The sequence below is a fragment of the Typopeltis vanoorti genome, chromosome 10 (assembly GCF_054136105.1).
Source record: "Typopeltis vanoorti isolate ZY-2024b chromosome 10, IOZ_Tvanoo_1.0, whole genome shotgun sequence".
NCBI classification, from domain to species: domain Eukaryota; kingdom Metazoa; phylum Arthropoda; class Arachnida; order Uropygi; family Thelyphonidae; genus Typopeltis; species Typopeltis vanoorti.
In genome coordinates this window covers 109,103,561-109,129,887 of record NC_143558.1, presented here as the reverse complement: position 1 = coordinate 109,129,887, position 26,327 = coordinate 109,103,561, and the positions used below count along the sequence as shown (strand labels likewise).

At 37.4% G+C, this 26,327-nt stretch overlaps 1 protein-coding gene across 7 annotated transcripts in view; it reads left to right on the top strand.

Annotated features, from left to right (window-relative positions):
• The window catches only part of Tbce (Tubulin-binding cofactor E), a 319,945-nt gene that overhangs the window by 240,522 nt on the left and 53,096 nt on the right, over window positions 1-26,327 (top strand). For all 7 annotated transcript variants that reach the window (XM_090399269.1, XM_090399264.1, XM_090399265.1 and 4 more), the window contains one exon: window positions 25,055-25,146. In XM_090399269.1, the coding sequence (XP_090255395.1) occupies window positions 25,055-25,146 (92 nt within the window). The remainder of the gene's footprint in view (window positions 1-25,054; window positions 25,147-26,327) is intronic.

Here is a 26,327-nt window from a genome sequence, read left to right as displayed (position 1 = left end):
AAAACCAAACGTCTGTGCAAAAGTGAGGGGGGGGGGAGTTGGTAAGAGACGGGTCATTAATAAGTCTAATTGCTCTCCTCTGTATTGAGTCAAGCATTTTGAAAGAGCTTTTATGAGCCCTAGCAGATTTGTGATTTGTATAATGTTAACAGCTGTTCAGGGGTGATGTAATGTCTTGAGCGAAAGAGATATCCTAGTATTTTTGAAGCTGGGGTTGCAATGGTTGTGATGTGTTTATGCCAAGAGAAGTTTGATGTGAGGGTAATTCCAGGAAGAGAGAGATCTCAAATTGTCTGGAAATTTGGGTATCGTTAAAAAAGGATACTGGGAAAAAATGTTTCTTTTTTATGGGAAATAGGAGAGAACTGGGTTTTGTTAGCATTGAAATCGATGTGGTTATCCGAACCCCATTGTAGGATGGCTTAGAGATCGAAATTGAGGGTGGTGGTGGTTGATGTTCTGTTGATTGAGGTGAGTTGTATAAGGTAAAGTTTATCAAACGAAAGCAAGGAGTGTAGCATGCTGTCATCTCCAAAACTGTGTATTGGTTTGGAGGTCAACTAAAGTAGGTCATTGATATATAGTATGAAGAGGGTTGGTGAGATGACAGAACCTTGTGGAACTCCAGCATTAATTGAATGGTGAGAGGATAGGGAGCCATCCATCATCACACACAGTGTGCATCCAGACAGAAAGCTGGCAATCAAACTACAAAAGTCCTGGATCAGACCAAATGATGGTAGTTTGCTTAGTAAGCCTTTGTGCCAAAGGCTTTGGAGATATCAAGTGCAACCTCCTTGAGATTCGCCAAACTTCTGCATGGCATTTGTTCAGAGATGGGTGACATATGTGAGCAGATCTCCTGTTGATTGGCAGCAATGGAATCCATACTGGTGGTCGTTTATTAGCTGGGTGCCTTGAAGGTAGTGTAGGAGTTGGGAATTGATGATTTTTTCCATTACTTTAGACAGGACACTGAGGTAAGCGAGATAGGGCAGTAGTTGGACGGCAGTGACTTGTCAACCTTCTTGGGAATGGGCTGATATAGGCCAATTTCCAGTTTGTGGGATAGATTCTAGTGGAGTAAGAGAGTATATATAGGTGACATATGATAGGAGTCAGTTCTGGTGCACAAACTTTCAGGACAATTGGGGGAATGCCATCAGGGCTAGGAGAATTTTTTTGTGTCTAATTTGGACAGTATTTTTCTGATCTCATCCTGGCAAAAGGATATAGGGGGCATTTTATGTTGGGTGTCTGGAATGGTTGGGGGACATTTAACATTATCAGTTATGCATGCATGCATTGGAAGCAAAGTGTGGAGCCTGAAGATTGGCTTTTTCTGTGGGTGATAATGCAGTAGAGCCATCTAGGTATGATAAGGGTGGGAATAGTGTTGAGCAGAAGTTACGGCTAATTGCTTTGCCGAGAGACCAAAAGGCTCAGCTGCCGTTTAGGCAGGCTGCTAGTTTCTTGCTTTTTTGCTCTTTTGAACTCTGTTTTGGAATCATTGATTGTTTTTTTTTTTTTTTGCATCTATTTTGGGCTTCAGTATAAGCTCTGAAGGAGGATGAGGTTCTTGATTTCAGCCAGTTATGGCATGTCTGGTGTTTCATCTGTACAGCCTTGGCACATCTTTTGGAGAGCCAGGTTTTTAGTTAGGGAATGGCAGTTCAGAGTACTGTGTGGAATGTATGTTTCCATGCCACTGAGGAAATGTGAAAAAGTATAGGCATACTTTCAAGAAAGATGATCTAATGAATATAGGACCCCTTTTTCTCTCTCATAGAGATGTTCTAATCGCTTTAGATGTTTTTCATCAGTTTTCCACTTTTCTCTAAGCATGTTCAAAAACAAACTGTTGTTGATCAACATCATGTTCCATTCACTTTAAACTTATTGAACCTTCTTCTCATTCATCTTCTTTTCATTACATCTACTTTTCTGTTCTTTAGAACTGCCATCCTCATATTGTCATCTAGCTGTTCATGAAATACATTAGCATGCTCCTTCTTTCTCCTTAACTTGCATATACACACACACACACACACACACACACACACACACACACACACACACACATACCAAGTGAAAATATTATGACACCATCCTAACAGTTTGTAAACCCTCCCCACCCTTTACTGCTGGAACTGCCACTGGGTGGTATGATGTATATTCTGTATTCTGTGATACATTTTGAACATTGAAGGAGGGCTGCTCTACCACATTGTGAGGATTTCTTCCTGTAGTCTATGAGCATTTGAGGTTGAGAATTCAAACACCAGATTGATCGATGTGCATAATCCTGATATTCCACAGGATTCAAAGTTTCTGGTTATACTCCTAAGTTGCTGTTAGGTTTGGTGATTACTCTTGAATGATATCATACCAGCAATGTGACATAGTGCATTATCCTACTGGAACACATTTGTAAAGTAAGACACTATGAATGGGTATACCCAATTACCATCAATGGATTGATACTTTTTAAGCATTCATGGTACAGTCTTTGGCTGTCAGAGCTCCTGGAGATTCCCATCAGAATATTCTCCATACTATATCACTGCTACCTCTTGCCAAGGGGGTGATTAACTCAGGTTTTCTCATAACCGCCTACCATTCACACAGTATAGCTGGAAATGAGCTTCTCAGTATTGCAGCAATTCTCTGGATTACCTTCACCACTTTTGCAATATCTTCCCTGAATTTCAGGTTTCTATCAGATATCACCCCCATATCTCTTCCCCACCCCACCCACACACACGCTTCCTCCAGTGCAGTTCCTCCAACAGAGGAACTTTCATTGAAAAGCCAGGTCAGTGGAGCTCTCAGTTCTTTAGCACATTCTCACAAAACCCATGGTGAAAAACTCATCCAGTCCCATTGCTTTATTGACATCCAGAGTACTCAGTATTTGAAACACACTCTCTTCTTGCATTTCTAAACCCTATCCCTCTAGTATTAAAACCTACTTCTCCAGGATGATTCATTGAACAACTCCACTATGTCCATTGCATCAGTCACTGTTCCCATTTTTATCCAACAATGTCATTCTTCCACAATCATTTCTCCTCCTATTGGCTGCATAGCAAAAAAAATTCCTTAGGATTTTCTTTGGATCTCAGGGCCAATCTCTTCTCGTATTCCAGTTTTGCCTTCCTCACCATACTAATCACTCTCCTGGCCTGAGTGCCTATATATATATACAGGGTGTTCGGGATAAATTTGACATATTTATAATTAATTATATTTTTCCGTAAGTTACATGTATTAACACACACTTCTCTTCATTTAAAAGTTTGGACCCTTCTTCATTCATATACAAGATGTCAGAAAGGATGGATAGCTGGAACCCACCTGAATCATGGAAGAGAATAACTTGTATCATGATGATTCGTGCCCGCCATCAAAATAAGGATATTACGACTGCTGCCCAATGCTCCCTGAATACAGTAAAAACAATCAGGCATGAACTAGAGACTTGCAATGGTGACTACGAGGATGTAGCAAGAAGAAAGATCCCTAGCAGACGATCTGATTGCATTCGTACAGCAGAATTCGTCGCAAATCTGCAGGAACAGGTGTTGAAGAACCCTGGCATTGGAATTCGGGCTTTGTTCGTGGAGTTGCTAACTGTAGTCAAGCCCTGGATAACAAGGGTAGCCAATGGTAGGCCGTATGTATGGCAGCAGGATTCGGCCCCTTGCCACACCTCTGGGAAAAGTCAAAAATGGTTGTCTGAAAATTTCTACGACTTCACCAGTCCAAATGTTTGGCCTCCAAACTCCCCAGACCTTAACCCCATGGATTATTTTGTATGGGGCGCAGTTGAAAAAGACACCAATCGCACTTCCAGTAATACAAAAGCCCAGTTAATGGTTAAATTAAAACAGTTTTTGCGGCCCTTCCCAGGGAGACTGTAGCATCAGCTTGTTCGAGGTTCCGAAGCAGAATTGAAGCTGTGATCGATGCTAATGGTGGTTATTTTGAGTAAATCTTGTTGATAGTATTGTAATTAACTCTGCCTGTAATGTTTTTTTTGTCAATTCATTAAATTTAATAGATACAAAGAAGATTTTCTTTTTCCTTACGAAACTGTCAAATTTATCCCGAACACCCTGTATCTGATGCCTATATGATCAACAGCCAAAACATTCTGGCTCAGATATCGCCCGGATGAACAAGGTCCGTGATACCAATCGAGCGATTGGAGTTGAATCGAAAAGTGGGATATCGAAAGGAAACAGAAATTGAAACTAGCAGAACTACTATCAGTAGGAACATGGAATGTACGGACACTTTGGATGTCAGAAAAACTAGAACTACTTCGTGAGGAAATGAAGAGATATCGGTGTGATATATTAGGACTGGCAGAGATGCGATGAACATCATCAGGAGATATAAATGGATGCGAAGTCATATGTTCAAGGCATGACAACAAGCTCGAAACAGGAGGTGGCTTCCTTTTTAACAAAAGAGCTAGAAAGGCACTGTTAGGATACAAACCAGTCAATGAACGAATCATAGTAGCAAGATTTCAAGCAAAACCATTTAATATATCAATAGTCCAGATATATGCACCCACATCTGACAGCACAGATGAGGATATTGACTTATTTTACAAAGATCTGACAGAGAGAGTAGAAACAATACCAAAGCAAGATGTACTAATTATTGAAGAACATTGGAATGCCAAAGTTGGAATAGATAATGATGGTTGGGAAAGCATCATGGGAAAATATAGTTTCAGAGAAAGAAATGACCAAGATGAAAAAATGTTAGAATTTGCTGTGGACCACGAGATGATGATCTGCAACACAAGATTCCAACAAAAGGTTTGTAGAAAATGTACGTGGCAATCAAATGATGGGAAAACCAAGAACATGATTGATATGATTACAATTAAAAGAAGATGGATAACATCAGTATCATACAGCAGTGTCAAACTTTTCAAGGAGCAGATATAGACTCAGATCATAGTTTAGTGATTGCAAACATCAAGTTGAAATTAAAAAGAAAATGTAAACCCTATCATCAGAAACTAAGAAATACAGCAAGAATAAGTGAAGCAGAAATAGGAAGAAGGTACAGAACAGTATTAGAAGAGAAACTTAAAAGTGTGGACAAAGAAAAAAATTCAAATCTAAGAGTGAAAGGAGTAATGAAGGTGATAGAAGATGCATTTGAAGAAACAGTACCAGAAGAAGAGAATATCAAGAAGTGGATTAGACAAGAAACAGTACAGGAGAAAAAAATGTTGAAGATAAGAAGGGGTACATCAGAACAAATAGAGGAGCAATATAGAAGAAAGTGTAATAAGGTGAAAAAAGCAGTCAGAATGGATAAGATGAAATGGTCAGAAGCCCAATGCAGTAATATAGAACAGCACTATGGACAGCATAAAACTAGGGAGGTGTACAAAATGATTAGAACCATTAATAGAAGGTGGCAACCAAAACAGACCACAGTTAAAGATGAAAAAGGCAAAGTATTGATGAGTAAAGATAAAATTGTACAGCGGTGGACAAGATACTGTAGTGGGTTATATTTAAAAAAAAAAAACTACATTTAGATAGTGTTGGGAAACAGACTGAAGAAATGAAGCAGATATCACCACCATGTAATAAGTATGATATGGACATTTTAAGAGGAGAGGTAGAAAAATTTTGCAATAGGACACTAAAACACAACAAGAGTCTTGGTAATGATGACATCACTGAAGAAATGATTAAATATGGTGGCAAAAGTATAGTTACAGAAATGCACCAACTATGCAATATGGTATGGAAAGAAGGGAAAATGCCAGAGGAATTGGTGAAATCAATATTAGTGATATTATACAAGAAAGGAAATAAGCTAGAATGTAAAAATTATAGAACAATTGCCTTGACAAGCCATCTTGGTAAGGTGATGATAATGATATTGACAGATTAAGAACACAATTGGAAGCACATACCTTGCAGATGAGAAAGCAGGATATAGGAAAGACAGAACGACAATTCAACAAATTTTGACAATGCGGTTAGCAGAGAAAGCTAGGAGAAAAAACAAAAACACATAACTGCTTTGTTGATTTTCAGAAGGCATTTGACAGTATTGACGAGAAAGTGACATTAGCAGTGCTAGAATCCTATGGAATTGACAGAAAACTAATAGCTATATTAAAACATGTTTATAAGAATACAGTTGTAGCAATTAGAATAGGTGATGATTTCGGGAAATGGTTTAAAACAAGCAGAGGTACTGGACTAGAGGGGACACAATATCACTAATCATTTTCATCGCACATTTAGAAAGAATCAATGGATAAAATGAAGGAAGATGCAAAGGGAATATCAGTGCACGGGATGAGAATTAACAGTCTGAGATTTACAGATGACATTATTATTATTGAAGAAGGTGAAAGAGAACTACAAAAAACATTGAAACTGTTAAATGAAGAAGGAAAGAGATTTGAACTTATGAACTTGTAAAAAACAAAGACAATGGTATTTGGTGAAAAGAACATGAAACGAAAGATACAAGTAAGTGGAATTTGTATAGAAAATGTAGAACAATTCACATATTTGGGAAGTAAAATGACATATGATTTGGACTGTAAAAAAGAAATAAAGATCAGGCTTGCAAAGAGAAGAACATATCTGAAGGCCGTGGATAACATCTGGAAAAGTAAAGTGATCAGCCTGCAAACAAAATTAAGAGTACTGGAATCATGCATCTTTAGTGGTGTACTGTATGGATCTGAAATGTGGGTAATAAATAAGGAATCAAGAAAAATAATTTTAACATTTGAAAGAACTTGTTACATGAAGATTCTAAGAATAGGATGGGTACAGAAAGTTAGTCATAAATGAAGAGCTCTATCAGAAGATACAACCAAAGGAGAATCTAATGCAGAAGATTATAAAATGAAAGCTGCAATTATTTGGACACATCTGCACAATGAGTGAGGACCGGAAGATAAAGACATTCATGTTTGGTATTATGGACGGTGTGAACAGAAGAGGTACACCATACAGAGAATGGATAGACGACATAAAGGACTTGTGTGGAATGGGTATACAAGAACTGTGACACTGTGCACTGGACAAAGAAAGGTGGAAGAAGATAGTGAAGGAGGCATCAGACACCAATGAGCAGTGAGCCCATGGTTCATGATGATGATGACCTGAGTCTTATATTTTTCATGCATCTGCTCTCCACTCCTTTCTTTATATCTCTTCCATAACCTCTTTTTTACCTGAAGTTCTCATTTGATATTGTTTGTCATGCACTCTACACAATTGTTGTGTTCTCTTCTTCATTCATGGTATACAGATTGCTATTGCTGCTAAAAATTATTCCTTCACAAATTCCCAAGTATTGATGATAAGATATCATCAATACTTTCCTATTCCTCCCTACAAGAAACTTCCCCAAGTTGATATCTAAGACTATTATAATTACATCATCATCATCAAATTCCTGCCATGTATCCTCAAGGGGTGTACAGGATATGATAGTACTACATGAAAAATTTATATCATTACTAACTGCGTATCTACAATTTTCCTCCAAATCAGTCTGTTACTTGTCAAGATGCCAACATTATCAGATCTTATATTTCTATTATCTAAGGCACTTTATACTGTATCGATCCACCTATATCTTAGTCTTCCTCTGGGTCGTTTTCTTGCCAACATGGCAGAGAACATTTGTTTTGCTAATCTTTCCACGCTCATTCTGTTTAAGTGACCATACCACCTGAGATTAGCTCTGCTAACGCATTCCTGGATGCTGACAATGTCAAGTTCTTTCCTAAAATCTTCATTTTTAATATGATATTGCCATTGATGCCATGTGTTTATGCCTCTAATCTTTCTCAGGACTCTCATATCTGCAGTCTCTAGTCTTTTATGGATCTAACCTGCTCTCAAATCCATAAGTTAAAACTGGTTTAAACACTGTCTTGTATACTATTTAGTGTTCTGACTAATTTCTCTCTTATTCCATATGAATTTATTCAGTTGACTTCCTACCATTAACTTTGTTCATTCTATTGTCTATTTCCATTATTTAATTTACCATCTTCACTAAAAATCGTGCCTAAGTAGCTGAAATGTTTTACTTGTTCCACTGGTTCTCTGTTCACAAGCAGTTGACATTTTCAACGATTCTGCCTGTTTTCATTGTCTTTGTCTTTTTGTTGCTGACCTTCATACCATATCTATTACAATAGTTATTCAATTTAGTCAGGGAGTCTTGCAGACTTGTAGTGGATTTATTTAGAATTATAACATCGTTCACATAAAGCAAGGAGCTGACATTAACATGTCCAATTTTGATATCATGTTTAATACCTCTTTCCTTCATAATGTGATCCATATAGATAATGAATAACAGAGGGGATAATGTACATCCATGTCTAACACTAAACCATCTTCCTGTACTTCCTTCAATTCTAACTGCTGACTTACAACTCAAATAAAGACTAAGCATTGCTTAATATAATGCCCCATTGACATCATATGAATAGCTTCTCTCTTGGCACCTTGTCATATACCTTTTCCAAATCGACAAAACTTAAATTCAGATCTTTGTTATATTCCCATGACTTCTCAACTATTTGTCGTAAAGTGAAGATCTGATCCTGACAGCCTCTATTTGGCCTGAATCCAGCTTGTTCGTCACCCAGCTTTTCTTCCACAATTCTTCTCAACCGTTTCTCAAGTATACTTGCATAAATCTTACCAGGAACACTCAGTAGGGAAATACCTCTGTAATGCTTACCTTCACTTTTATTTTATTTTTATATATTGGTACTATCAGAGCTCTACTCCAATCATTGGGAATTCGTCCCTCTGTCCGGGTCTTCTGGAGTATGCAGTGCAGCCACTGTAAGACTTTTATACCACCATACTTCAGCATTTCTGGTCGAATATCATCTATTCCTGCTGCCTTTCTACATTTCAAGCCTTTGATGGCTTTTTCTACTTCAAGTATGGATATGTATTCCTGACTGTATGCCTGTTGAGTGTTTTTCACCACTGTGCTATCACTGCTTGTTTTATTTAGCAATTTTTCGAACTAATTACTCCATACTTCAAGGATATCTTTTTCTCCTGTTTTCATGTCACCTTTATCATCTCTAACTCCTTTTACAGCACTCTTTCCTCCATTTCTTCTTCAACAACCTTCAGAATATTTTGCCACCTTCTTCATATTTATTTTCTCTGTTCTTACCAAAGGCCTCCCATGACTTTTGTTTATTACCTGCCTTATAATTCCGCATAGATTTCTTTCTCTTTGACTCATGTATGTGTATTCATCTTCCAAGTCAAAATCACATGGTCACTCTCTCCAACTGAGGGCAGAGAGGCCATCTCAGTTATAATTAATCTTCTGATTCTATGACCAAATCTTAAACTTCTGAACCTCATGTTTCTTCTGTTACATGTTGTCGAAGACATTTGTCCCTCAAGAATTCCAGAAATTCTATTTCCTTACTACTACCACATGCAGTTTGCTCTTCACAATTTCTACTGCTGTAGTTAAAATCTCCCAAAACAATATTTTTTTTTTTTTGCACTCACCAAGCTCAACTGCCTAAACGTCTCCTGCTCTTCATTCCTTATGCTTCCTGGCTTATAGCAACACCCCACTAAATATCCTGTTCTGCCCACCTCTACCTCACACCATATGCTTTCAAAACTATTAATGCCATTGCCCTCCAAATCCTCCACACTGAGAGAACATAAGTCATCAATTATCATAAGTAGCACTCCACTACTGTTTTGTCCTTCCTATCCTGCTGTAAAATGATATTCCCTGCTAATTCTACTCCTGTCAACCCTGTCTCAGAGATGCCAATAATCTTTGGACAGGCTGATGCTATCAGCACTGCAATTCATCTCCTTTATCCTGACTACTCCTGGCATTAGTATACAGATTCGAGGCATTGTCACTGTTTCTATACCTATCAATATATCCTCCAGACTCCACTGGATTCAGCATTACCTGATGTATTCTCCCAAGTACCTATTCCAACAAGAGGCCACTCTGATAATTCTACTGCAGTAACACATTGACTTGTTCAAAGAACAGCATTCTCTCCAAATGCCTACATCCTTCCTCATTCAAATGCAAGCTGTCTCTTGCATACAGTCTTCAAATGCCTGCCAGGCATCCACATGTTCCAAGCCTCTCTTTAGACATATTCTGACTACTCATTATTGACGCTCTTCTCCATAACTCTGCATTATTATACTGGGACAATGCACTCACTATCTTCCATCTCTGTCTTCCATACAACCTCCAGGCAAACACTCTTCTGGCATTCTCTATTTTACACCACAGATCATCGAGTCTCCATACATCACACCTCTTACCACTCTATTTCTTTTATGCTCTCCTGCATCCATCACTCTCTCTCTCTCTCTCCTCTAACATATTCTTTTTGGTTCTCCCCATTGTCCTGTTATCTCTCCATCCCTGGTTCCACAACTGTCTCACATTTCTCTCATTCCCTCTCTTTTAGTGGTTCTGCTATTCTCTCTCTTTCCATCATTCCCATAACTCTCTCTCATTCCTGTTCTGGTTTGCTTTGCATTCATTGTTTCCAGTCACCTAATCTCAGCCTTCATGCTTCTCAGTTGGTTCCTGATACATTCCACTTTTTCTTTCAGTGCATCTCTCTCTCTGCAAGCTGCCTACTCTTGTTCAACATTCATCCTCCCAATTAACACCATCTTCAAAAACTTAACGATATTTCAAACCTACTATATTCCCTCCTTTTATTTTTTCATTCACATTCCACTCATCATCTTCACCCTCATCTCTCTCTCTCTCTCTCTCTCTCTCTCTCTCTCTCTCTCGGTCACTATTCACCCATTTCTGACTTATCGCTGCCGAGGTCCATAATACTAATTTCTATATCACGAAGTTCTTCCCATTTTCAATATTTTCTGTAGACATGCACTCCTTTTTTCATTCACATTCCATTCATCATCTTCACCCTCAATCACACTACTCATCTCTCTCTCTCTCAGTCAGTATTTATGTCAGCACTGACATAATGCTGCCTGAGGTCCATAATAATAATTTCTAAAGTCACAGAGATCTTCAGATTTTCTACATTTTCTGTAGACATGCACTCCCCAATCTCTCACCTGCTACATATTTAATTACCAGGATGCGTATGTGCCGCAAGCACCACATACCACAAAATCACATAATATGCTGTAAAACGTAGTCCTTAGGGGGTGCTTAAGGCTCAAAGCTATATAACTGAGAGGAGACCTCCATATAGCCTTTAAAGAAATGTGGAGAACCGACCAGGGTTTCTGACCTAATGTCCAATCCTCACTTTCTCGAGGTACACACTGTTGGGTATCTACCCGGATACTGAACGAACGAGGATGGGCTGGCAATTTGTGATTTAGCCGACCAAATTGTATTCTTATTGGCTTAAACCAAAATACAAAAGGATGGTACAACATAAAAAAATTTCATTCCGTCTGGGGCGTCGTCTGATTAAACAAGACCCCTGTTGTTTTCACCAGGGCAAACAGCAAAAAGTCAGCTACTGGAATAAATCTGAAAAAACACCCCAACTAAATATCACCAGAGTTAAAGATCGGTACTATCAATATAAGAAGCCTGAATATCAAAGTAATGGAGCTAGCTGAGGAATTAGATAAGTACCAGGTCGACATAATACGGATGACTGAAACAAAATAGACAAAAACTGGTGAGATCCATAATAATAATCATCTCTCTGAGCAATAAATCAAAATGTTATATATCGGTAATGACAATCAAGGAAACGAAGGAGTGGTCATAGTATTCAACACTAAATACAAGGCTATTCTTCTTGAATGGCAGACAGTCTCAAGTAGAGTGATGTGGGCAAATATCAGAATGGGGAACAGGACAGTGAGACTTATTTGTGCCTATGGTCCCACAGAAAGTTCTACTAAGATAGAAGTGAAGGAATTTTTTGAGACTTTAGAGAAAGCAACTGACACAATGAAAAAGGAAAAGTTGGTCCTTGTTGGGGATCTAAATAGCAGAGTAAGAAATGATTGTCAGACATACAAAAATATTTTGGGAAAATTTGGAGAAAAGAGCAAAGCTAATAATAATGGCAAATACCTGTTGGATTTCTGCTCAGGACATGGACTGTTATTACTAACACCATGTTCCAACATAAAAATGTGCAGAAATTCACATGGAGAGAAGAGGCAAGGAATAAGAAAAGTCTCATTGACTATGTTATTATTGATAGTGATGTTTTCTCCCTGGTGCAGGACGCCAGAGTGTACAGAGGATTTCAAATTGGAAGTTATCACTATTTAGTCTTGAGCAGGATAAAATTTCATATTGAAAAGAATAACATTTAAGAAAGTTTTAAAGCGAATAACAGTTGAGCAGCTCTCAGATGTGAACTGTAGACGAAAATACACAAAGATTATTGAAGAAAAAATGAAAGAGTTTGAGAACAAAAACAAAACCTTGGAGATTCATTGACAAGCCTTGAAGAAAATCCTGATTTATTCAGCTAAGGAGGCATATGGTGAGGTTGTCTGCAAGGACAGAAATATCAGAACTCCATGGTGGACACAGGAAGTCAAAGAGGCAGTGAAGGAAAAGAAGAAAGCGTATCAAAAGTTCCTGGCAAATAAGTCAGCTTGTGCTCTTAGAGAATACAGAGACAAATGTAAGAAAGCTAAACACGTGTAAAACTACCTAAACAAAAGTCATGGGAGGACTTTAGCAAGAACATAGAAAATAAATATCAAGAAGGTGGAAGATATTCTGGAGGTTGTTGAATAAGCTCAGAAATAGTGGAAAGACTGCTGTAAAAGGAATTAAGATGATAAAGGTGACATGAAAATAGGAGAAATAGATATCTTTGAAGTATGGAGTAATTACTTCAAAAAATTGCTAAATAAAGAAGCAGTGATAGCAGAGTGGTAAAAAAACACTCAACACACACACACACACACACACACACACACACACACACACACACACACACACACACACAGTCAGGAATACATATCCATACTTGAAGTAGAAAAGCCATCAAAGGCTTGAAATGTGGAAAGGCAGCAGGAGTAGATGATATTCAACCAGAAATGCTGAAGTATGCTGGTATAAAAGTCTTACAGTGGCTGCACTGCATAGTTCAGTGGGACGAATTCCCGATGATTGGAGTAGAGCCCTCGTAGTACCCATATGTAAAAAAGGGAAATAAAACTGAATGTGAGAATTACAGAGGTATTTCCCTACTGAGTGTTCCTGGTAAGATTTATGCAAGTATACTTGTGAAATGGTTGAGAAGAATTGTGGAAGAAAAGCTTGTTGAAGAACAAGCTGTATTCAGGCCAAATAGAGGTTGTCAGGATCAGATCTTCACTTTATGACAAATAGTTGAGAAGTCATGGGAATATAACAAAGATCTGTATTTAAGTTTTGTCGATCCGGAAAAGGCATATGACAAGGTGCCAAGAGAGAAGCTATTCAATACGCTGCAGTTATATGGTGTCAATGGGGCATTATATCAAGCAATACTTAGTCTTTATTTGAGTAGTAAGTCAGCAGTTAGAATTGAAGGAAGTACAGGAAGATGGTTTAATGTTAAATCTGGTGTGAGACAAGGATGTACGTTATCCCCTCTGTTATTCATTATCTATATGGATCACATTATGAATCAAAATGGTATTAAACATTATGTCAAAATTGGAGATGTTAATGTCAGAGGATGTTATACTTCTAAATAAATCTGCTACAAGTCTGCAAGATTCCCTGACTAAATTGAATAACTGTTGTAATAGATATGGTATGAAGATCAGCAATAAAAAGACAAAGACAATGAAAATGGGCAGAATCATTGAAAATGTCAACTGCATTGTGAATGGAGAACCTGTGGAAGAAGTAAAACATTTCAGCTACTTTGGCATAATTTTTCGTGAAGATGATAAATTAAATATGGAAATAGACAACAGAATCAACAAAGCTGGTATCCTAAGAAGTGAATTGAATAAATTCATAAGGAATAAGAGAGAAATTAGTCAGAACACTAAATTAGCTGTATAAAAGACAGTGTTCAAACCAGTTTTAACTTATTGATCTGAGAGCAGGTTAGATCCATAAAAGACTAGAGACTGCAGATATGAAAGTCCTGAGAAAGATTAGAGGCATAAACACATGGCATCAATGGCAATATCATATTAAAAATGAAGATATTAGGAAAGAACTTGACATTGTCAGCATCCAGTAATGCGTTAGCAGAGCTTATCTCATGTGGTATGGTCACTTAAACAGAATGAGCGTGGAAAGATTAGCAAAACAAATGTTCTCTGCTAGGTTGGCAAGAAAACAACCCAGAGGAAGACCAAGATATAGGTGGATTGATACGGTACAAAGTGCCTTAGATAATAGAAATATGAGATCTGATAATGTTGGAGTCTTGACAAGTAACTGACTTATTTGAAGGAAAATTGTAGATAGGAAGTTGAATGATGTAAATTTTTCATGTAGTGCTATCATATCCTGTAAACCCCTTGAGGGTACATGGCAGGAATTTCATGATGACGACGACGAAGTAATCCTTAAATGGGGGGGGGGGGGGACTTGGTGATAAGCCATTGGCCAACTGAGCTACAGCTTGTAGATACATTGTCTATTAAAATATTGATGTAGATAGCTGGTCTGTTTGGCTGAGTAGTTAGTGTACTTGCTCTACAACCAACAGCTGTGGGTTAAAATTCCACCATGGTCACAAATGTTTGCGATTGTCTTTAGGTGGGAGATGAATTTCAGTGCCCAGTGTGAGACTACCACCCTGCTTTATTGGAGACCTAAAGGGGCTTGAAAAAGTCCCATGTTTGGTCTCTCTAGAGTAGGGTTTCCAGATTATGTAAAAATAAATTAAAAATACAAATACAATGGTACCTTGGTTTGCGAGCATAATTCATTCCGGAAACGTGCTTGTAATCCAAAGCTCTTTTATATCAAAGCGAATTTCCCCATAAGAAATAATGGAAACTCAGATTATTCGTTCCAAAACTCAAAAATATTCATATAAAAATGATTATTACAAAATACGTATATCTTCGTATACCTTATATATGTATACCTTTTTATATTTTTATTATTTAAATGTAATACATATAAAGTAATCGAATTTATTAATTACATATTGCAGTAATTGTATTGGGTAGGATGACTTTCATTGTCACTAACGGAATCACTGCTCTCGGTTGACTTCTTTTCTTTTTGTGCAATTTTAACAAGGAACCTATCCAATGACACTTGCTTTTGCCTCCTTTTGAGGATTTCACCTAAATATGACATTGCATTGTCGTTAAACGGATTCATCGCTCGCACTGCCCCAGCCTTACTCGGGTGGTGCTTTTCTACAAAATTTTGCACTGTTTCCTACATTTTACATACATCCTTAATCACATTTGAAGAGAGGGATGGCTCTGTCCTTTTCTCCTCCTCCTCCTCTGATGAGATCTCCTCCATAACCTCTTGCTGTTACTCGTGATGCAGATCCATCAGTTCGTCGGTGGTAAACTCCTGGCCATGTTCCTCCACCAACTCTTGAATGTCATCCTCATTCACCTCCAGTCCCTAGGACACAATTTCATCGATAACTGGCAGCTCCTGTTCATGAGCAAACCCCTCGACGCAATCAGACCACAGTTTTCTCCAAGTAGAATTAAGGGTTCTCTTAAGGAATTGAACAACGTAGTTAAGGATATAAATTAAATAATACTTTAATAAATAATTTCCGATATTTCGGCAACATCACGTTGCCATCTTCTAAAGGAACTTACAAAAAAGGGTACATGCAGCGTAGGCACTACAACACAGAAACTGGGAATGAAGAGTTGAAGCTATTGTTCTCCTAACAGTCCTGATGGTGCCCTCTAGTGGGCAAAGTAGGTGTTCTTGGCTGTTGGGCTGAAGGTCTGCTGATGTAGGTCTCCCAAATTTGGGGCAGTCGCATACAACCAAATTTGTTGAGGTTTAGAGAATTTCTTAAGGCTGAGGCTGATTCCATAAACAGTCTTCCAAATTTGTATTTGCTACGGTGTATCACTGTAGCTTTCTTCCACCGTATTCTGTGGCATGTATCCAGAGCATGGTTCGCAAGCCCAGAATGGCTGTACTTGTGAAAACGGATGTAGTCCTTGTGTTCAGAAATTCTGATATTTGCTGTCCTGCCTGTTTGGCCAATGTAAGACAGTTTACAACTGCAAGGGACCTGGTATACACCAGGTAGGTCTAGGGGAAGTGGTTGGTCTTTAGTGGAGCGGATAAGGGATGCCAATTTTCTGTAAGGTTTGTAACAGGAGGTCAGGTCATGTTTTTTTAAGATTTTGGTAATCTTTTCTGAGGTGCCTCGAATGTAAGGAATGGTGATGGATTTAGAGTAATCCTTATGTTGGAGGGGGGGAGAGATCTGTGGTTTGTAGGTTCTAATATTTTTTGGATTTTTTTGAGGGGTAGCCATTGGCTGAGAAAGTGTTGAGGATGTGATTTAGTTCAGTGTTTAGGGCCAAGTCGTTTGAACAGATTAGTTTAGCCCTGTTGTATAGTGTTTTCACTACTCCATATTGTTGTGAGGGGGGGGGGGGGGATTGTTGGTGAATGTATCTGCCTGTATGGGTGGGTTTTCTGTAAACTGAGAAAACCAAGGTTCCATTAGGCTGGCGGGTGACTAGTGTGTCTAGGAAAGGGATGCAGTTGTTTTCCTCCTTTTCCAGGGTGAATTTGATTTTGGGGTGTTGGTTGTTTAAGTGTGTTAAGAAGGAGAGAAGTGTTTCAGAGCCATGTGGCCAAATAGCGAACACATCATCAACGTAGCGAAGCCATATGGTTGGTTTTTGTGGGACAGAGGCTAAGGCTTTTTCTTCAAAGGTCTCCATAAAGAAATTGGCCAAGGGTGGGGAGAGTGGTGAACCCATGGCTGTCCCCTCTATTTGTTTGTAGAATTTTCCCTGCCAAACGAAATAGCCTGAGTTCATTGTGAACTGAAATAAGGCTGAGATATCGGGAGAAAATTTAGCTTGGATTAGCTTTAAAGTTTCCTTGAGTGGGACATTTGTAAATAAAGAGGAGACATCAAAGCTGACCATTATGTCAGTATATATTGGAGTGTAAGGTTTTCTATGCTGGCTTTGAAATGGGCTGAGTTTTTTATGTGTGATGGTGTGTTGCCAGTATAGTGTGTGTGAGCTCTTTGGCCAAATGTTTAGCTACTTTGTATGTGGAGGAATCAGTGCCATCCACTATGGGACGTAATGGCACATTTTCTTTGTGTATTTTTGGGAGTCCGTAAATACGGGGGGGGGGGGGGTATAGAGTTAAACGGCTTTAATCTGTTGGTAACTTCTACAGGCCAAGAAGTGACTCTCTTAAGAAGCCTGTGAAGTTTTATAGTTTGAGAGTTGGTGGGATTGTAATTGATAGGGAGGTAAGTAGCCCGATCTAATAGAAGAGCATTCAGCTTACCTGTGTAGTCCTTTTGGTTAAGTACTACAGTTGCATTTCCCTTATCCACTTTGGTGATAACTAATTCTTTATTATTTTTCATTTCCTGTAGAGCTTTATATTCCTTGCTGGATATGTTGGTTTTTGGTGGTCTTGCTTTGGAAAGGACACAGGCTACATCCAGCCTTACACTGTTGGCAACTTGATGTGGAAGGTGGCGGATTCCGCGTTCGATCTGGATCATAATATCCTCACTAGGTATCTTTTTGGGAGCAATGGCAAAGTTGTGGCCACGTGACAGCGCGTTGAGGGCTTCAGGGTGACTGAAGAAAGGTTGATTACGGTGTTGGTAGCAGGTTTTGGAAAGACGGTAGAGTTCTTTTTTAATTTTTCGAATTTTTTCATCTGTCGGCCTCGTATTTTTTAAAATTCTTTCTCAGCAGTGGTACATGAGACGTCATGTAAAATCGACCAAAGTTCGTGGTTTAAAGTGCACGAAAGCTCATCTTCGACGGCACGAATAGCTTCGTTATTGTCCACTAAGAGAGACCGCGTGGCGGTATTTGTTCGTGTAGCTAGCGCGTTATATATTCGGAGAGCTTTTTGTGACACAAAACGGTGCTTGAATTTTACACAGTTCGGGATTACTTTATTATCCCGGCAGCGTTTCAGGAAAGTTAGACGATTTAATTGTCTAGACAGCTTCAATTTCAATTTACCGTATTGGCGGGCCTTCTGTGCGATTGTATCTCCTTGGATGATGTTGATTCTCGTAGACATGCTTATACGTTGGTTATGCATTATTAAAACACTTAAGGAATTGAACAGCGTAGTTAAGGATATAAATTAAATAATACTTTAATAAATATTTTCCGATATTTCGGCAACGTCACGTTGCCATCTTCTAAAGGAACTTACAAAAAAGGTACGTGCAGCGTAGGCACTACAACACAGAAACTGGGAATGAAGAGTTGAAGCTATTGTTCTCCTAACAGTCCTGATGGTGCCCTCTAGCGGGCTAAGTAGGTGTTCTTGGCCGTTGTGCTGAAGTTCTGCTGATGTAGGTCTCCCAAATTTGGGGCAGTTGCATACAACCAAATTTGTTGAGGTTTGGAGAATTTCTTAAGGCTGAGACTGATTCCATAAACAGTCTTTCAAATTTGTATTTGCTACGGTGTATCACTGTAGCTTTCTTCCAGTTTCTGTGTTGTGGTGCCTACGTTGCACGTACCTTTTTTGTAAGTTCCTTTGGAAGATGGCAACGTGACATTGCCGAAATATCGGAAAATATTTATTAAAGTATTATTTAATTTATATCCTTAACTACGTTGTTCAATTCCTTAAGTGTTTTAATAATGCATAACCAACGTATAAGCCTGTCTACGAGAAAGGGTTCTCTTGGTGACCCCATCTCAGTCTTTATCGATGATCTTGACGTAGTTTATGATGTGGAAATGATTTTTCCAAAACTCTCGGAGAGCAAGGTTAGTTCCTTCAGTCACCTCGAAGCATTGCTAACATAGTGCCTTGGTGTAAAGGTTTTTAAAGTTCGAAATGACCTGCTGATCCATGGGCTGGGGTAATGGAGTAGTGTTGGTCGGAAGGAACTTGACCTTAATGAACTCGAATCCTTCCAGTAAGTTGTCCTCAAGGCCTGGAGGATGAGCAGGAGCATTATCCATAACCAGCAAGACTTTGAGTGGCAATTTTTTTTCTAAAAGGTATTTCATCACTGCAGGACCGAAGACCTCGTTAATCCACTCAACGAAGAAAATGCGAGTGATCCAAGCCTTGCTGTTGGACCTTCGCATAACGTTTAACTGGCTCTTCTGCACCTTGCATTTCTTGAAGGCTCGTGGATTCTCAGAATGATACATGAGCAGGGGTTTGACTTTGAAATCACCACTTGCATTAGCACATAACAAGAGGGTGAGACGTCTTTCATGGGCTTGTGACCGAGCATTGCGTTCTCTTTTGCTGTAATGTAGGTTCTCTTTGGCATCTTTTTTCAAAAAAAGCTCCTTCTCGTTGCAATTAAAAACTGGCTGCGGCAGGTAACACTCGGAAACCATGAGCTTCTGGAACTCGGCAACGAACGCCTCAGCTGCCTTTACGTCTGAACTCGCAGCCACTCCGTGCCTCTCAACACTATGGATGCCACTTCTCTTAAAGTTATCAAACCATCCCTTGCTCACCTTGAAGCCTTCTTCATTTTCTGTAGACGTACCTGGCAGTTTACTTACGAGGTCGGCATACAAGGCCATTGCCTTCTCATAGATCAAGTTCTCAGTCACAGTATCACCTGCTAGTTGCTTCTCGTTTATCCACACCAAAAGCAACTTTTTCTACAGAATACTTCCAGAATACGTGGCTGTTGCTTTGATACTCTCATGACTCCTTTTGCTACATCCAGCCACCTTAGTTCTTCTTTCTTCTTTAATACTGTGCAAATCATTGACGTATACTTCTTATAAAATCTTGCGATGGCGGCCACTTGCATACCTTGTTTGTGCTTCCCGATGATTTCCTTCTTAACTTCCACTGTAATCATCTCCTTCTTACCACCTTCCTTTTCAACTCTTTTCTTCATTGGGGCCATTGTCGTAGTACAGTTAATAAAGAACAGTCACTACATTTGGACACAAAATGCTTTACGCACACACACATGGTCACAACGCTAGCATGAATGTTGGCTATACGAATGAGGTATGCCTACTGAGACTGAGCATGGGAGACAATTACCCACAATCCCGAGCGGCTTGTGATCATGTGATTCTCGGCAGACAAAGCGTATAGGTAATACTCGTATTGCAAGACTTTGCTCATTTATCAAGTTAAAATTTATAAAAAAAAATTTTTTAATAAATTTTAATTGAAAAATGTGGAAAAATATGGGCTTGAAATGTGGAAAGGCAGCAGGAGTAGATGATATTCGACCAGAAATGCTGAAGTATGGTGGTATAAGAGTCTTACAGTGGCTGCACTGCATAGTTCAGAAAGCCTGGACAGAAGGACGAATTCCCGATGATTGGAGTAGAGCTCTCATAGTACCCATATATAAAAAGGGAAACAAAACTGAATGTGAGAATTACAGAGGTATTTCCTTACTGAATGTTCCTGGCAAGATCTATGCAAGTATACTTGAGAAACGGTTGAGAAGAATTGTGGAAGAAAAGCTTGGTGAAGAACAAGCTGGATTCAAGCCAAATAGAGGCTGTCAGGATCAGATCTTCACTTTACAACAAATAGTCGAGAAAGCATGGGAATATAACAAAGATCTGTATTTAAGTTTTGTCAATTTGGAAAAGGCATATGACAAGGTGCCAAGAGAGAAGCTATTCAATACGCTGCAGTTATATGGTGTCAATGGGACATTATATCAAGCAATACTTAGTCTTTATTTGAGTTGTGAGTCAGCAGTTAGAATTGAAGGAAGTACAGGAAGATGGTTTAATATTAAATCTGGTGTGAGACAAGGATGTACATTATCCCCTCTGTTATTCATTATCTATATGGATCACATTATGAAGGAATGTGGTATTAAACCTGATATCAAAATTGGAGATGTTAATGTCAGCTCTTTGCTTTATGCGGATGATGTTATACTTCTAAATAAATCCGCTACAAGTCTGCAAGATTCTCTAACTAAATTGAATAGCTGTTGTAATAGATATGGTATGAAGGTCAGCAATAAAAAGACAAAGACAATGAAAATGTCAACTGTGTTGTGAATGGAGAACCTGTGGAACAAGTAAAACATTTCAGCTACTTAGGCACAATTTTTACTGAAGATAGTAAACTAAATATAGAAATAGACAACAGAATCAGCAAAGCTGGTATCGTGGGAAGTCAATTGAATAAATTCATATGGAATAAGAAAGAAATTAGTCGGAACACTAAATTAGCTGTATACAAGACTGTGTTCAAACCAATTTTAACTTATGGATCTGAGAGCTGGGTCAGAAGTAAAACACTTGACCAAAGACTAGAGACCGCAGATATGAGAGTCCTGAGAAAGATTAGAGGCGTGAACAGATGGCATCAATGGCAATATCATATTAAAAATGAGGATATTAGGAAAGAACTTGACATTGTCAGCATCCAGGAATTCGTTAGCAGAGCTAATCTCAGATGGTATGGTCACTTAAATAGAATGGGAGAGGAAAGATTAGCAAAACAAGTGTTCTCTGCCAGGTTGGCAGGAAAACGACCCAGAGGAAGACCAAGATATAGGTGGATTGATACGGTACAAAGTGCCTTAGACGATAGAAATATAAGATCTGATAATGTTGGAGTCTTGACAAGTAACAGACTGATTTGGCGGAAAATTGTAGATAGGAAGTTAGTAATGATGTAATTTTTTCATGTAGTACTGTCATATCCTGTACACCCCTTGAGGGTACATGGCAGGAATTTGATGATGATGATGATAAATGCAGATACCAAAGAAAACATAAAATTAAACACCAAATTGAAATTAGAAGAATTTCTAAATTACTACACAGAATTGTGGACAGACAAATATTTTAAAAAAGACAATTGGTTAACAATTAACAAAAATGAAAAGGAAATAACTACAGAAGAATTAGAAATCAGCCTGAAAGAAACAAGAAACGGAAAATCACCTGGAGCAGATTAGCTAGGTTCAGAACTATATAAATATGCAGTAACAAGATTCAAAGAAAGACTTATTTTTTTTAAATAAAATCTATTCAACTGGTATCCCCCCAATAGAATGGAAAAAAAGCAATTGTGATTCCTTTCTTTAAAAAAGGTAATAGAGATGACCCTACAAACTATAGAAGTATCAGTATACTAAATTCCTGTTACAAACTAATGTAATATTCCGAAAACTTTATTTTAGAAATACAGAATGGATTTAGAAAAGGACGATTGTATAGACCCGACCTTTTGCCTAAAATTAATAATAGAGAAAAGAAGAGAATATAATTTAGAAACACATATTGCATTTATTGACTTTGAAAAAGCATTTGACAAAGTTAAAAGAAACATATTATTTAACATATTAAAAGAAAGACAAATACCAAATAATATCCTAAAAGCTATCACAAGTATATATGAAAATAATCAAATACAAATAAGATTAAATCACGAGCTATCATATACGAGAGAGATAAACCAAAGAGTCCGACAGGGATGTCCCCTCTCAGCAACACTTTTTAATATTTACTTAAATGAAATAATAATAAAATGGAATAAAAATTTACATCAAGGAATTAAACTTTCTCCTACAGTGAACTTAAACACTCTCCTTTTTGCCGACGACCAAATAATAATTACAAATTCTGAAGATAACTTACAGAAAGCTATTTTAGATCTAAATGAGATATACAAAGATTATGGTATGATAATATCAACAGAAAAATCAAAAACTATGGCCTTTAAAGGACAAGATCCAGCAAGAACTAAAATAGTAATAGATAACAAGATCTTAGAACAGGTGAATTCATTCAACTACCTAGGATGTATGATCACATATGAAAATCAAAAAGATATAAACGTAAAAATTGCAAAATATTTAAAAATAACAGGTGTAATTAACTCTATATTTAAACCAAATGTAGTTCAAAAACAAACCAGACTAAAAGTATAAAATTACATTAGCCTTACCAGTCTTAATGTATGGAAGCGAAATCTGGACAATAAAACAAAAAGACAAAGATTAATAACAGCAGAAATGAAGTTTATGAGAAAAACTGCAAAGTATACCCTATTTGATCACAAAAGAAATGGAGAAATTATGAAAGAATTAAACCAAGAACCAGTAATAGAAAAAAATTAAAAAATATAAACATAAATGGATGGAACACGCTCAAAGAATGAAAACAGAAAGATTACCGAAACATGCCTTAAAGTACAACCATTAGGTAAAAGAAAACCAGGACGTCCTCTTAAACGATTCAACGATGACTTCTAAGGCCGGAACAGGCCATGCTAGGCCTAAATCCTTGAAACGCATGATGATGATGTTTTGTTGAAGTTTTTTAATTGCTTGACGTTCTGCTGGAAAGTTGTCTGCAGAGGGTTTCAAATTGTTGATAATGAAAATAAATTCCATACAGAGTAAAAATTAGCTTCTTGAGTAGGAAAAAAAAGAGGTCATTCATCCTTGATGAACTTATGGGATAAATTTTCATATATATATATATGTGTGTTGTGAATTGATAACAAAAAAAAAAAAAAAAATTAACCCACCCATGGTACAAATTGTATTGTAGGTTAGCAGATAACCTTTCCTACTCGAAGCAGCATAAAAAAAAAAGATAGCTTAGAGTTTTTCTTTAGATTTTCTTGATAATATTGTAGACTTGAAGAGTTGTAAAATTGCAAAATATCCATGATCAGCCTTCTCAATTATCTTTGCCATCTCTTGATGCATATTGATGCATATCATTGTAGATGCTAATATTGATTCTCAGATAGTTAAAATTATCCACTTGCTCAAAGATATAATTATAAACAACCAAGACAGACTGATCTTCAGGGCTTGACAGATTATGCAAAATCCCCCCCCCCAGTTTTTTAATAAGTCCCAGTAAGTCAATATGAGTAAAGTGATCAATGTTGCTTATCATTCTTTGGAGACATTTCCTTTGTGCGAGAACGATTCCAAGAAGAAGCCAGTAAATAATATAGAAGCAGGAAAAACATTACAATATTGATTTTTTTTTGGAAAATATAATTTGTTACAATAATTTTTGTTACTAGAATGGCCCTTTATATTATACATATTCTTCAATTTAAATTAAGGGGATATTAAATCCCACATTGTTTTAAAACCGAATAAGAAACTCAAAGATTGGAATCAGAGAGTTTCATGCTGAATATAGTAAACTATAAAGTATCGGCGACCACCAGCGTGAGCTAATGCAAGTGACCCTAGTACGTAGTACAATACCGGAGAACTCGCAGCAAAGTCGGTAAAGTTCTGATCGCTATTCTTAGGTATTTTCCATAATGTAAAAACACATTTCCTAGGAAATGTATGCTGTTATTACATTGTGGTGGGAGGTCACTACCCAGACCGGTTTCAGCCTTTTTTGAGGTTTCATCAGTGAGTAGCTAGACCAATTTGGTCTAGCTACTCACTGATGAAACCTCAAAAAAGGATTCCAATCTTTGAGTTTCTTATTCGGTTTTAAAACAATGTGGGATTTAATATCCCCTTATTAATTTAAATAATGTTTATATCACCGAAATGAAGCTTATTAGCTCTTTATATTTAAGTAACGTATTCTTCTGTTTTATTCAAATTAAAAAGAAAAGATGTTGTTTAGTAAGTTGTTTATTTTTATTAAATAAGAAAAAAAAAATCAGCTATTAATTAAATTTAGGGGGATATTAGATCCCACATTGTTTTAAAACCGAATAAGAAACTCAAAGATTGGAATCAGAGAGTTCACTACATTCAGCTATTCACTACCTGGCAAAATCTGCTTACTACAGGTGAGTGAATTTGTTTAGCTCTGGTAATAATAATGTTTATTACATAGAAAGTTCTTATTTAATGCTTTATTATTTAACACTTAGCTTTTTTAAATTTTAGCTACAATGACTGTTGGAAAACTAAAGGCACTTATACACAGGCTGTTTAAAATTAATATTCAAAATCTGAAGCTTGGATATTTATGCTCCATGGTAAGAGAGTAAACACTTGTTTCATTATAAACATATTTTACATGACTTCTAAAAAAAATATGAATGTGCATTGGATTATAATGTCACTGTAGATTGGATTATATTGAATATGTCCAAAAAAAGGGTTTGTGATTTGTAACTGTCTGTAATTTTGACAATGGAAATATCATGATCAAGCAGCAAGTGAATAAGAAATGAATCTGTTTAGCTTGATATAGTCATCTCTCCCTATAACAAACTGATAGAGACAAAAGGAATAGTTTGATGTAGTGAATTTCTTGTAAGATAACCTTAATATTATGGGACTTTGGCTTTGAGATATGCCTTTCAGCTGCATACACATATGTGGAGTCTGTGCCATTACATTTAGCTGTAGCAATGGTGTTGACATTGGAAGAAAAAATATTTATTGTTGAGCATTAATTTTCATTCATACAGAATTTGGTAGAGCAAATGGGCCAAACTTATGACATGTTTGTGAGCAGTTTGTTTGTTGTTTCTATAAGTGTGCTCCAAGCAATGGTGTCATCATTGCTTTAATAGAGAGATTCATTTTGAGGCTCACAGAATTCCCATACCCTTCACATTTGCCTGATCTCACGTCACTTGTTGTCTTTGTTTGGAGTATGTTGAGGGAATGGGTATTCCACCATGACCCTTCCTTCAAACCTTGATGAACTAAGGGTTAAAATTACATGATATGTCCAGCAGATGTCCTACCGTTGTTCTTCAAGATGACAGAGAATCTTCTGTCATATAATCTACCATCGTTAATGCTTTATTCGACCAAGATTCCATGGATAATTATGGATGTACATGTTCATAACTATCAGTAAGCATGTATTTCTTTGTTAATAAGCCCGTTTACTCCACAACATATATCATTGTAGTTATTCAGTTTGTTTGTTTGTTTGTTTGTTTTTTGTGTGTGTGTGTACCATACTGTATAATGTTTGCCATAACAGTTTGATATGGTGAGAATTATTTTTTATGTCGCTAAAGATAGTATCAGTGACATAGTGAAAATAATAAATAAGTATCAGGATGCTCACATTTGGAGGAATTCCTGTACATCCATCATACTATTTTCAGTTCATTTTCTGGTAAGCACTGTGGTACATTTAGAACTACATATATCCTTTCATTGGAAGAACCAAGGTCAAATCCTTGCAAAAAAAATT